This window comes from Acanthopagrus latus, chromosome 3 (assembly GCF_904848185.1).
Source record: "Acanthopagrus latus isolate v.2019 chromosome 3, fAcaLat1.1, whole genome shotgun sequence".
Classification (NCBI taxonomy): domain Eukaryota; kingdom Metazoa; phylum Chordata; class Actinopteri; order Spariformes; family Sparidae; genus Acanthopagrus; species Acanthopagrus latus.
In genome coordinates, this window is record NC_051041.1 from 13650961 (window position 1) to 13663363 (window position 12403).

The window sequence follows — 12403 nt, forward strand, 5'->3', positions numbered from 1 at the left end:
TTCATAGCTAGTACACAGAAAAAAACAAAACATGTATTTGGTATTTTTAATTTTATAGAAAAGTCAATTTATTTGTATGTGGTGTTCACTAGTCGCTTTGAAAGTTAAGGTTCACAAGGAGTATAAACTAAAAGGTACTAACTAAGGAGAGAACACATTAGCACAGTCATATGAAGAAGAAGTTGATCTAGATATGAATTCTGGGGCAATGTGTGTGTGTAAGAAAAGAAAACTTCTGTGGGGGGTTGAATGTTTTAAATGTGGACAGGAAGTCCAGATCTGCATCGACACCTTTACTTACTTTAAGGTGTGAGGATTTAAATGGGCGAAACCGGCAAGACTTACGAAATTGTCAAGGAAAAGTGAAACTAATCTTTATCCCTCTGGGTTGTGGAACAAGATATAATTTCAATATAATCGTATGTCTTTTATAATCCTATGTTCAATAAATGCATTCAAATATGTCTCAAACTGTCTCTGTTCCTGACAGCATAGCCCTTTATATATGTGTTTATCTAGATGTTTTTATCTGCCTCACTCCAAGAATAATTTACATTTGTCTTAAATTTTTACATTGAATGAAACCGGATCAGTGTTAAGAATGAGCACTTCACTCTTTAAACTCTGCATTTTATTTCTATACATTAATTACTTAAAAAAAAATGTAGTGGAGCTTCATTACTATGTCTTTCTTCCCCTGCCTGTGGCCTCTTTCAGTGCAGGACTTGTGCTTTTTCAGCCCCTGGATTAGTCCATCTGTGGTGATAAAAATAATCAGGTCAGTTTAATTAGCAGCACATACAGTTACTGACATGTGACTACAGCAGTTTTTTTTTGTTTTTTTTTCCTGCAGCCTAATCACATAATGAACATGGGTTTAGTTAAGTAGGACTTTGCTTTTAGGTCACATCGTCTATTAGGATTAAGTATAAATTCTGCTCTGTGGTGAGGCGAGGCACTAACAGTTTATTATAACCATAATTATTTGGTAGTTGATTTACGGTTTATTAAACTTAAGTTGATGGTTATTTCACGGTTACCAGACAGTGAAATGCTTTATAACCCATTCATTCAACAGTTTATTGTAAAGCTGCAACCGATGTTGATTATACTTTATAAATGGCTAATAAATAATGTGCAGTTAACCTATAAACTCTTTATTCAGTCATTTTAAAGGAAGGGGCTTTGTTTATTTTGGCTGTTTGAAAATCAGTCAGCGAAGATCTTTTGCCCCAATGGAAAATGTCTCCCCCCCAAAACAACATAGTGCAACTTTAACTGCATGTTTAAAGGAAAATAAAAGGGGAAAAGAGAGACTAGAAACACAGTTGTGTGGCTCCAGTCTTAATGGAGAAGGTGAACCTGCTCATGTATTCACTCCTATGTAAATCGGATGTAATTGGCTGCACTGAACTGGATATAAAGTGTGAGGAGATGCTCTTGTTCTCCACTGATTGTCATGTGGAGATGAACCACACTGTGAATTATCTGTGTATTCATCAGTGATATCTGGCTGACCTCATGAAGCTCACTTCACCGCTGCTCGCTGTGCGGAGCTCAGATTAAACAAGCCTGGTAATTGTGTGTACTTCCACCCTGAACAACCGCAGGCTGAAGGTCGCATGCTCTCTCCGCCGTCTGTCCACACTCACATCTTTTATTTCTGACTGTCTGGACCTCCTCCTCCTCCTCCTCATCTTTCTCCTCCTCCCTAACCTCCTCCTCCTCATCATCTTTCTCCTCCTCCCTCACCTCCTCCTCCTCATCTTTCTCACATTTTTTATTTCTGACTTGTCTGGACCTCCTCCTCCCTCAACTCCTCATCATCATCGTTCTCACATTTTTTTTTTTATTTCTGACTTGTCTAGACCTCCTCCTCATCATCATCACCTTCTTCCTCCTCCTCACCTTTCTCCTCCTCTGTAACCTCTTTCTCCTCATCGTTCTCACATGTTTTTATTTCTGACTTGTCTAGGCCTCCTCATCATCATCATCTTCCTCCTGCTCACCTTTCTCCTCCTCAGTAACCTCTCTCTCCTCATCTTCCTGCTCCTCCTCTCACCTCCTCCTCACCTTCCTTGTCCACCCTCTCATCCTCTTCCCTCACCACCTCATCCTCCTCCCTTACCACCTTTTCCTCTTCCCTTCTCTCCTTCCCCTCGTCTCCCCCTCCTCCTCCCTCACCACCGTCCCTCTCTTTCTCCTCTCCCTCTCCTCCCCCTCACCACCTCCCTCTCCTTCCGCTTCCTCCTCCTCTCCTTCCCCTTCCTCCTCCCTCTCCTTCCTCGCCCTCCTCCCTCTTCACCTCCTCCTCCTCTCTCCGTTTTCTTTTGTGCTCCTTCCGACCGCCTCGCGGGGGCTGCTGCTCGGCCGCGCGCACGCACGCACGCACGTGGGGCTGCAGATCCATGCGGCTCCTCCTCGAGGGGGTCGCGGTGACTGAGAGCCCCCACCCCCTCGTCTCTCTCTCCCTCTCTCTGTCTCTCTCCCCCCCCGGCGGCTCCTCCTGCGCCCGCCCCGGCACCGATTGTTGACAAAGACGCTGCGAGACGGAGCGAAGGAGCCCGGAGCCCGGTACTGGTGAGCACATCCGCCCGTTAACTTGACTTCTTTTCCCGAGCAGTTGGCGGGGAAGGGGGAGCGGGACGGCCGGGGGTCGGAGCGGGTGAGAGGACCGGTCCGTTCCTAGAAAACCGTGAGTCACAACGGGCTGCTTTGTGTCCGTAGCGGCTCGCATGTAGCCAGACGTTAGCCCGTAGTAACAGTGCGGGTCGGTCCCCTCCTCCCCCGCCGCCCCCGTGTGATCCGGTATCATATGATGCTCATTTCTGTCTCTAGCCTGGGGCCCATTATGACAGCCTTCCGTCTCTCTTTGTGCCTTTGTGTGTCCCCTCTCCGGAAGGTGTGGCCGAGGTGATTCGCTTGTCGGTGGTGGTCGGACCGCAGCAGGCCGGTGTGAAGTGGACGCCTCCCCCCCCTCCTCCTCCTCCTCTCTCTCCCCTCTCCTTCCTGAAAACGAGTGGTATTTACCGACAAAACCAGCGGCCAAGATGGGTCAGCCACTGTGAGCGACAGCGCCAGACCAGCGTTACAGGAGGAGGCGGCGGCCTTGGGGAGGTCTACTCAGCCGGGAATGGTGTGAGCTGAGACGGCCAGGCAGTCTGGATCTTACCGGGGACCCGTCATTCCCCCGGAGCCTCCGCGGCTCCAAGCCGCGTCCTGAGCCCTCCAAGATGGGGAAGTGTGACGGAAGATGCACGCTGCTGGTGATATGTTCACTGCAGTTGGTGAGTGTGTGTGTGTGTGTGTGTGTGTGTGTGTGTGTATAGCTGATAAATATATCCGTGTGTGTGTGTGTGTGACCAAAGCTGCCTCCCTACTCACTCACCATGAAGATATAATTAGAGCAGCGTGCTACAGACACGCACATTGTAATCAGACATTTTTGTCCAGCCTCTCTGTACAGTCACACACACACACACACAAAAAAAAAGCTTTGAGCTGCAGCTGCTGGAGTGCCATGCCACATTACAGGCGAGGGTGTGTGTGTGTGTGTGTGTGTGTGTGTGTGTGTGTGTGTGTGTGTGTCTTTGAAGCAGAGGGAGCAGGGCAGGGGGGCTGTTTGGTGTCGGGGTGGTCTGTGTTTTTCTGTAGAGGAGAGGGGTGATAGCCCCATTCTGGCAGAACCATGTGAATGTTAAGCACAAGAGGGACAAGGAGGCCCTGTTCACCATCTGGTCTCCATTCTGGAGTTAAAGTTAGCCATTCCCCATGCCTACAAATAGCTCAAGACTATTCCTCTAAAATGTAATAAGTGTGTAATATGAGCTGGTATCAGTGGGCATGATGCAGGCATGGACAGCGGCAGCGCGGGGCTTGTTGTCCTGGCTATTGTTTGCTGGACTGATGAGTTGTTATGTGGCAGGGGGGATCCGGCCCATAGATCCTCATTAGTTTGGGGGAGCTTTTGGGGGGGAGCTCCTCTTTTACAGTCACCGGACTGGCTGGTGCTCCAGGCAGTTACCATGGAAACAACTGCGGCAGACCTGTGTGTGTGTGTCCCTGTCACTATCTGTGTGTGTGTGTGTGTGAAACCTTGATTACTTGTGTGTGTTGTATTTGCATATGTCCTCAGTTTTGTGTGTTTGTAAGAATTTGTGTGTGTGTGGGTGTATACATATATATTTATATACATATACCCCTCCCCCTATCCCCTAGGTGGCAGCTCTTCAGAGGCAGGTGTTTGATTTCCTGGGCTACCAATGGGCCCCCATCCTGGCCAACTTCCTGCACATCATGGTCGTCATCTTGGGCATGTTCGGCACAGTGCAGTTTCGCTTCAGATACCTCATCTTTGTGAGTATATCCCTCGCCAATTCCTTTATGTTTATAAAACACGAGCCTGTGGATGCACAAGCTGACCTCTGGATCTGTTTGGCAGTATGCAGTATGGCTGGTCCTCTGGGTGGGATGGAATTCATTCATCATCTGCTTTTACCTGGAGGTTGGAAACCTGACTCAAGTAAGTGCTCACGCGCGATTCCATTAACACCTTTTGAGTTAGCTCTGATTAGAAACAGGCTACTGTCTTTAGTAGCTTTAATTGCTTTGTTGGGTTACGTCGTGTTAATCAGTTGATTGATTAACCCACAAGTACCCAGACTCCTGTTTGCACATTATTATGAGTTGGCCCTAAGAGTGATTATATCCATGAGCATTAGTTTTAGTTAAAGAGATTTAAAGGGCCTAAATATGTAAATTTTTCCAGTAATTCATGGGAAAAAAGCATTTGACAGAATGAGACATAATTTCTCTTTATCTAACACTGTCTCTCCTTTTTTGTAATATTGTTTCTCTTTGTGTATCACTGTTTCACAGTTTTTATTTGTCCTATATCGTCCTTTCTGTTTCTCTGTCTTCTAACCCTGCTACTCTTTCATATCTCGGTTTCTTTGTTTTGTATCATTGCAAATTGATTTCACCATGAGCTCTGGGAAACTGTGATGAGCATTTGTCACTATTCGCTGACATTTTGTAGTCTAATAAGTTTATAGCGATGAAAATACTCAGATGACACATTAGTTATAGCCACGCATGTGTTTGTTTGCTTGTTTGTATGTTTAGGACAGGGACTTTCTCATGACGTTCAACACGTCACTCCATCGCTCGTGGTGGATGGAGCATGGTCCCGGTTGCCTGGTAACGCCGGTGCTTGACTCTCGAATGGCCCCTGATGATCACCATGTCATCACTGTCTCCGGGTGTCTCCTGGACTACCAGTACATCGAGGTGCTGAGTTCAGCCATTCAGATCCTATTGGCTGTACGTATCTAACTCACACGCAAACGGTCTTATTTAAATTCGAACGCTGTGTTGTTTACACCGTTAAAAAGCATTTTGATTTTTAAAATGTAATTTGTTGACCCTTAATCCTAAAGCTAAAACTATGAAACATAAGAAAGATAGTCCTCTGTCAGTAGTGACTCATCCAACCGTCACTCAATTTCTTTTCTTCTCAAACAGCTCTTTGGCTTTGTGTACGCCTGCTACGTGAGCAAAGTCTTCCAGGATGACGAGGACAGCTGTGAGTGCTTTTGTCTTCCTCTAAAAGATTGCAGATCCTAAAGTGCCTCGTTCAGTCAGTTAGACTTACTTGTGTCATACTGTTGAGAGGCCCCTTGTGATAGCGATCCAGGGCTTTGGACGAGAGGGCTCATTGTGTTCTCCTGCCTGAATCATGCTGAGCAGTATCACCACAGAGGATTCCCTCTGGGCGATCTGAGCACTCCATCTGTAGGGAGTATTAAAGATGTCTGCCTGAGTATTCCCACCGTCGGAGCGGCCGTCTGCACGCTGGCTGGTGCTTGTCTGTCGGCTTGGGTGTGCCATCTGTGTTTCTGAGCGGTTCTTTTCCTCACACGCCTCTTGTGAGTGTTTCACTCTCACTGAGCGGAGGATATTAAATTCAGTAGTTAGAAGGTGACATCATACAGTTGCTCGTAAAAAAAGGAAAAGGAAGTGCATGCCAAAACATAGTGCTGATGATGAAATAACAATATCATGTGATAGAAATGTTTCTTATGCATTAACATTAAGAAGCGACCGATGCTGGATTTCTGTGGCTGATACTGATACGTAGTATCCGGAAGTAAAAAAATAGGACACATTTTTTGCAATGATCCCTCAAATGGGTTATTAAGCGATGATACATACGTGATATATGCTGATATTTTACAGTGTGATAATGAAATTTATAGTCCTAGATTACATCAGTGCAGTAAACAATAAACCTCACTATGAATTAGAAATTGCTCCTCTTTTGCATAATGTTCTGTGAAAAAAGTATTCATATATGCATATATCGGACAACATACATGCTGATATATATGTATCTGACAGGCCAATATCCACCTGTCAACTGGGCTCTAATTATAATCACATTAAGGGTTTAAATAAAGTCTTGAAGTTTGGGAAGAGCTTTAAATAGTCTTAGCCAGTGAATACTGTGAACCTGATTTCTTGTCAGTGGAATTTGTAATAATGTTGTCAATGCTTCTTTTCTTGGAAAGGCAATAAAAGAATAAAGTGTATACAAAAAAAAAGCACAAAGAAATACACCTGATAACAATTCACCAAATTCTGTCCAAATGCTAGCTCTTGCCTCAGGAGAAAACCGATCTTTATCTTGTGGTCTTTATCTCCACCGGTGTAGACAATCAGAGACTGTTTTCTTACTCAGCTGGCACCACATAAGTTTGTTCCCCTGAATCGATCGAGAAAGATTAGAACAACGTATCAGTGACATAGGGGCAGTGAGAAGGATGATGTATTGCTGCATCTCTGCAGATTCTGATGTCACAGCGGGTGTTACAAAGGCACACCTAACGCACTATGATGCCATCTGATGCCTTAATAGAGTTTCAAAATAGAACCTGATCTTGAAATGCAAGGCCTGGAAAAAACAGAATACAGATTTAAGGGAAAGTGGAATGATGTCATCCCTTTTCTCTCTCTCTCTCTCTCTCTCTCTCTCTCTCTCTCTCTCTCTCCTGAAGTTGATTTCATTGGTGGCTTTGACTCGTACGGCTACCAGCCTCCTCAGAAGTCCTCTCATCTGCAACTGCAGCCTCTTTACACGTGAGTAACAAATACAATGTTCTCCCATTGGTTCCTCTTTTTTTTTTTTATATTGCTATTAATCATTTCTCTTTGAAGGGGTACTCTTCAAGGTGATTTAGTGTTGCTCTTGTGTTGGGGACCTCACAGATAAAAATAAAAATCAGTGCTGCAGAGACTGAGATATCATGACTTTTAGGGCCCAGACACACAAAACCAACCTGATGAGGGTAAAAGGGCAAGCTGTAACCATAGTTGTGACAACTGCTTGACAGGCTAACACAAACTCAGTGCTTGAGCTTACATTACCTGCGCCAGGCTCGAGTCAGGCTAGAAATAAAACAGAACTCAGGCTCGGCTCAGGCTCTGTTAGCTCTCTATCAAACTTGGTCGGGTTTGGACAGGAAAATGTGGTCAGAGCCACGCTCTAGTCTACATATGAGTTTAACGCACCACATTCAAGCCTCTGGCTCTTTTCAATTGTTGTGCTTTCTTGTTATAAGGACTCTAGCGCAGTCACAATAAGTAACCTTGATGTGTGTCTCAAAATATACTGTGTTGGGTCCCCGATTTTGAGGGAACTGGGCCTGAAAAGTCCCCATAAAGTCCTTGAATTTGATGTTGAAGCGGGTGAGAGAACCCTGTTCTTGTTAAAGATGCTCTGTCTCAGGCCCAAAATAACTCTGATGATGTCATTTGTCTCCCCTCATGACATCATCAAGGTTATTTTTTCACACAAAGTTGCCTCCAGAGCCACAGAAGACAATATACAAGGTTTCTCAGGTCCTCGTGAACAGTGGTCCAGACTTGTGTAAAATCAGTGAAAGAGTGCCGCTTTCATGCAGTTGTATCAAAGTGCATTATACTGTAATAATTGATGTCTGACGGAGTGCATTCCTCTGATCTCATCCCCTCTCCATCTCCAGGGCTGGTTAACTGCTGGTAGCGCCCCCTTCAGGCCAAACCCTGACAGTGTCACTGTGGATGGAAAGCGGCAGTTGCCTTGATTACACTCACTCTATGTCTCACAGTTTACCTGAGGAACGGACTTACCCCACCCAGAGGGAGAGACGTCTGTGCGCGTGTGCATGTGTGCTTGTGTCTGAGAGAGAGAGAGAAATACGGCCCTGAATAGAATGTACAGAGCTCAGGGAAGAACCAGCATGCCAGGTGGTGCGATGAGATGAAGGAGGAAGAGGAGGAGGAGGAGGAGGAGGAGTAGAGGTATGGAGAACAAGAGCTGGGGACACCTCTGTCAAATCACCGAAGACACACTTCACTAAACTGCCAGCTCTCAACACTCCCACAAATGTGTGTGTGTATGTGTGTATGTATGTGTGTGTGTAATGTATGTGTGAGTGTGTGTGATTGTGTAACTCCACAGGACTGACTGGTGCTTTGTGGTTGCACCCTGGACTCATACCACTTGGTGTGTCCCTGTGAATTTTTTTGTTTTTGGGATGGTGGGGGGTGGGGGTTGCTCATGTGGGGGATGTGGGGGTGGGGTCACATAATAAAAAGAGGCACGGCTCATACCTGTTGTCGTTTTAGAATGTGGTGGTGTCGAACTAGAGCAGTCTTACGATTCCCATTCCCAAAGCCATCTTCCCCTTGCTCTCATGCCGTTAAAACCAATGTTGATATACAAGCTTTTTATAATACAGCCCAGGCATGCTGATGTTGTAAAGCAGAGCAGGTGGAGCTGAAAGGATGAACTTGGTTAAAGGATCAGGCTGGCAGTGTTTTGTGTAGTTTATTATTGGCTGATACCAACAATGTCTACACCTGTATCGGAATACATTCCTTCCTGGAGACTAGGGTTTGGCGATAAAACGATAGCACAATATTTTCCCAAGAGGGCAATGTGGAGGTCACTGGGGCAATGATTATGGGTGATACTGTACTTCTGGTGCTCGGCGGAAGCAAGCGTAAGTAACAAAGGGTCGTGATAACTGACGCACCGGCGAGGCTTTAGAAGCGTGAGTGAAGTGGACTAAGCAATAATAGTAATAGTTTTCACTTGTTAAATTCGCTAACCTAGATCTCCATGAATGAATGATAGGCTGTACCGGTTAAGAGACAGGGCGTGTCGGAAATCAGACCACAAATTTGCGCAAAGCATCATAAATGTTGCAGACAAAATCAAATGACACGATATTTTGATCAAATGTCCTGATGGTGAATTTAAGTTGAAAAAATGTACTTTGGTCATCAACACAATGGGAAGAAGTAACAGTTAGGACTTTATGACGGCTGTGTATTGTTCTGCAGAGATACCGACTGAAGTTAGCATGCTAATCAGCTAGCACTTGGTCAAAAGCCTATTAGTTGGCACTGTTAACGCCGGCAGTAAGAGATGCTAGCCGCATGGCTAACTAGACTGCATTAACTGGCTAATGGTACCCTCGGCAGCAGTTAGTGGTTGTTCTGATGATATGCTGCCCCCTACTTGTTTTGAATTGGACAGGATGCTAAATCGTTCATACTGCACTTTCATCACGATAATATTTAGAAGACAAACAGGCTAATTAGTTCAGAAAATGACATCAATTTAATCTAACGCAGCCATTCAAATCAGGGAACGTCAATGATTATGCCTTATCACGATATACCAAGTCTCATGCCAGCCCTACTGGAGACACAGATCTTTAAAATGAGCAACTCAGAAAAAAAGGAAGGCTAAATGATTTCCCCAGTTGGACACTGTAGATTTGAGCAAATGTCATTCATAAAGGACTTAAATAGTGCTTTTGTTGGGGACTATTTACAACAGGAGGACAGTGAATGTGGACTAACTCAAAATAAACTACAGTGCTCATGTTCATCGCAAGTGCTGAACATGTCAGGCAGGGTAACAATGTGGCTCACTGATGTGTTATTTAAAAAGTAAAAAAAAAAAAAGAACGCTACACTCCATCAGGCTTGTTATCATAATAGATTCATTGTTGGTTTGGGTCTTTTCATGTATTTTGTTGATGATCAGAGAAAAAAATAAAACATCACCAGACTCCTCCTTTAAAGCCAAATGTCCATTGCCAGGAAAATAACTTCATCCTAGGTGAAATGCAGTTGATTAGGGATGCAGATGGCTTTGGGATCAGGCATTACTGTGTCTATGGGGGGGTGGGGAAGCAGTGGGGATACTGTGCATGTAAATAACCAGCCAATGATTGTCTTGTTGGTCCATTTAGAAAAGGGGGGTTGCATAAGGGGGTTGGTCGGGCTGGGGGAGAGGGGTACACACCAAAGTTTTCCTTCATACCTGTTTCTCTCGTTCTCAATCCTCACGCTGCCCTCTTCTAACCTATCGGCAGCTAAATCTACCCGTCATCTTTCTCACTAACTTCCTCTAGCGGCTCATTCGCTGATCTCCACGGAGACTGACGATGTCATGTCATGAACACACACAGTGACAGGCTCTGAGTAGCTTTGTAGAAGCAAGTGGAGGCGGAAGAAAAAAAGGAAGGGGGGGGGGGCAGGTATGAGGCGAAGACCTTCTTGTGCATAAGGTGAAGTTTGAAATAATAAAAGTACACTTTCTACATTAAACATGACTTCTGTTGTCATCTGTAGGCACACATTTATATCGCTGACTGTGACTTCAATAAAATGAGTGCTTTCCCTCCCGGCTTTGATTACATTATATTAATATCTGGATTATGGGGCACACATTTTTGCCAGATTAGTTCGGAAGATTATACAAATAATGCACTCCACTCCAGTGAACTGATATTGTACAATGAGGATTTAATTTGCCTAAATAATGTGATGCGTTTTATAGAAAGGAAGCCCAACATTACAAAAAATAGAACTGTTATATTCATAAAGGGACTCGTTTTAGGCCTGAAATGCTAAATGTTATCATTTATTTTAAATGTACTTACTTCACTAGTAATGGTTTGTTGATTTGTTGGTTTGTTTGCAGGATTACACAAAAACTACTACACAGATTTTCAGCAAACTTGGATGGAGGATAGGTCTAAGCCCAAAATAGCCTGTGTAAACTTTTGGCTCGGATCTGGATTAAGGGACGGATCCAGGAATTTCCTTTCACTTTCTTTAACATTGCAGAGAAGACATTTTTTTTATGTTTAGTTTTTTCTGAGGGAATGGAGCACAGATCTCTACAAAAAGAATCAGGCACATTTACGTGGCTGGTATCTATGACTGAGTACAGAAAAAAAATCCGGATTAAGACGGATTTAAGTGTTTATTTCATATTTATTTGATTGAATTATAGAGGAATGTTGGGCCTTGGCGGAGTGCCATTCTAGTTTTCATGGTATTAATCTGACATCCTACGATGATGTACTGTCAAAATCAAGATCATAAAGTTACTTCCTGTTCATTATGACCAAGGTTCTCAGTCATCCAGGTTATGGTAGTTCTGAGTGCTGTACTATAGGCAAGTGGACGTGTTTTACCTCACCGCTTCTTCAGCTCTCACTAACTGGAGGGGAGTTGCAGGTTTTTGAACTATGTGTGGGAGTGTCCTGTTCCTTTTCATCATTTTAAAAAGTAGCAGGTATCATTCCCTAAGTAAAAAGTGTTGAAAGGTTGTTCATTAGTAACAAACAATTGTTCAATTTGTTATATCTCTCACAATGAACACAACACTATACAACCAATGAAATACTAAAAATAACACCATATGATGCATGAGAAAAAGAACAATGCAGATTTGTGACCCATTGTTTTAACAGTGCTGTTAATACAGACCTTGTCACACCTTTTGTGCAAGCATAAAATGTGACCTCATAGGCAGCTTCAGGCTATTAACTCCAACATGACTAGACCGCACAGACATGTTAAACAGCCTCCCGTATCCTATAAATAGGCTATCCATATGATTATCATATGTGGATCTTTTCAGAGGGCTGCCATACTGTAGAGGCATTACGTCATCCACACCCCGGTTAAGGACAGTCTCTGATCCAGTCTGCAGCCTCGGGGTCGCGACTGGCACATTTCCAGCAAGCCAAAGGGGGATTTCTGTAATTTGGGCCACGCGCTTCCCCCCTTTCACGCCGTCCACTTACATTCCGGAGGTGTAACGGAGCGTCCCGCGGACACACACTCTGACCGTGCTGCGCAGCACGGTGCAAGGGATGCCAAGCACCCCGTTACCGTAGAGACCCCCGGAACATTGTGTACAGATCACGTAATATCCCCACATAATAGAACACCATAACAGCACATTTTACAGTGCTTTCTACCGTAAATACCACTAATGTCATATGATTTAATATAAGTGCGGTTTTGTTGTGATATTTCCATTGTCTCCTTC

At 44.4% G+C, this 12403-nt stretch overlaps 1 protein-coding gene across 1 annotated transcript; it reads left to right on the top strand.

The window, feature by feature from the left end:
• The first annotated feature begins 2337 nt into the window (after window positions 1-2337).
• Window positions 2338-8579, top strand: nkain1 (sodium/potassium transporting ATPase interacting 1). The gene is made up of 8 exons (XM_037093066.1): window positions 2338-2580; window positions 2903-3287; window positions 4219-4356; window positions 4442-4522; window positions 5125-5322; window positions 5524-5584; window positions 7056-7137; window positions 8043-8579. The coding sequence occupies exons 2-8, from the start codon at window positions 3234-3236 to the stop codon at window positions 8050-8052; spliced, it is 624 nt and encodes a 207-aa protein (XP_036948961.1). The 5' UTR covers window positions 2338-2580; window positions 2903-3233; the 3' UTR covers window positions 8053-8579.
• Window positions 8580-12403: the final 3824 nt, after the last annotated feature.

Coding starts and splice junctions, on each gene's coding strand:
- nkain1 (XM_037093066.1), top strand. CDS start 3,234: ATGGGGAAGTGTGACGGAAGATGCACGCTGCTGGTGATATGTTCACTG. Junction 3,288..4,218: donor TGATATGTTCACTGCAGTTG/GTGAGTGTGTGT, acceptor CCTATCCCCTAG/GTGGCAGCTCTTCAGAGGCA. Junction 5,323..5,523: donor CCATTCAGATCCTATTGGCT/GTACGTATCTAA, acceptor CTTCTCAAACAG/CTCTTTGGCTTTGTGTACGC.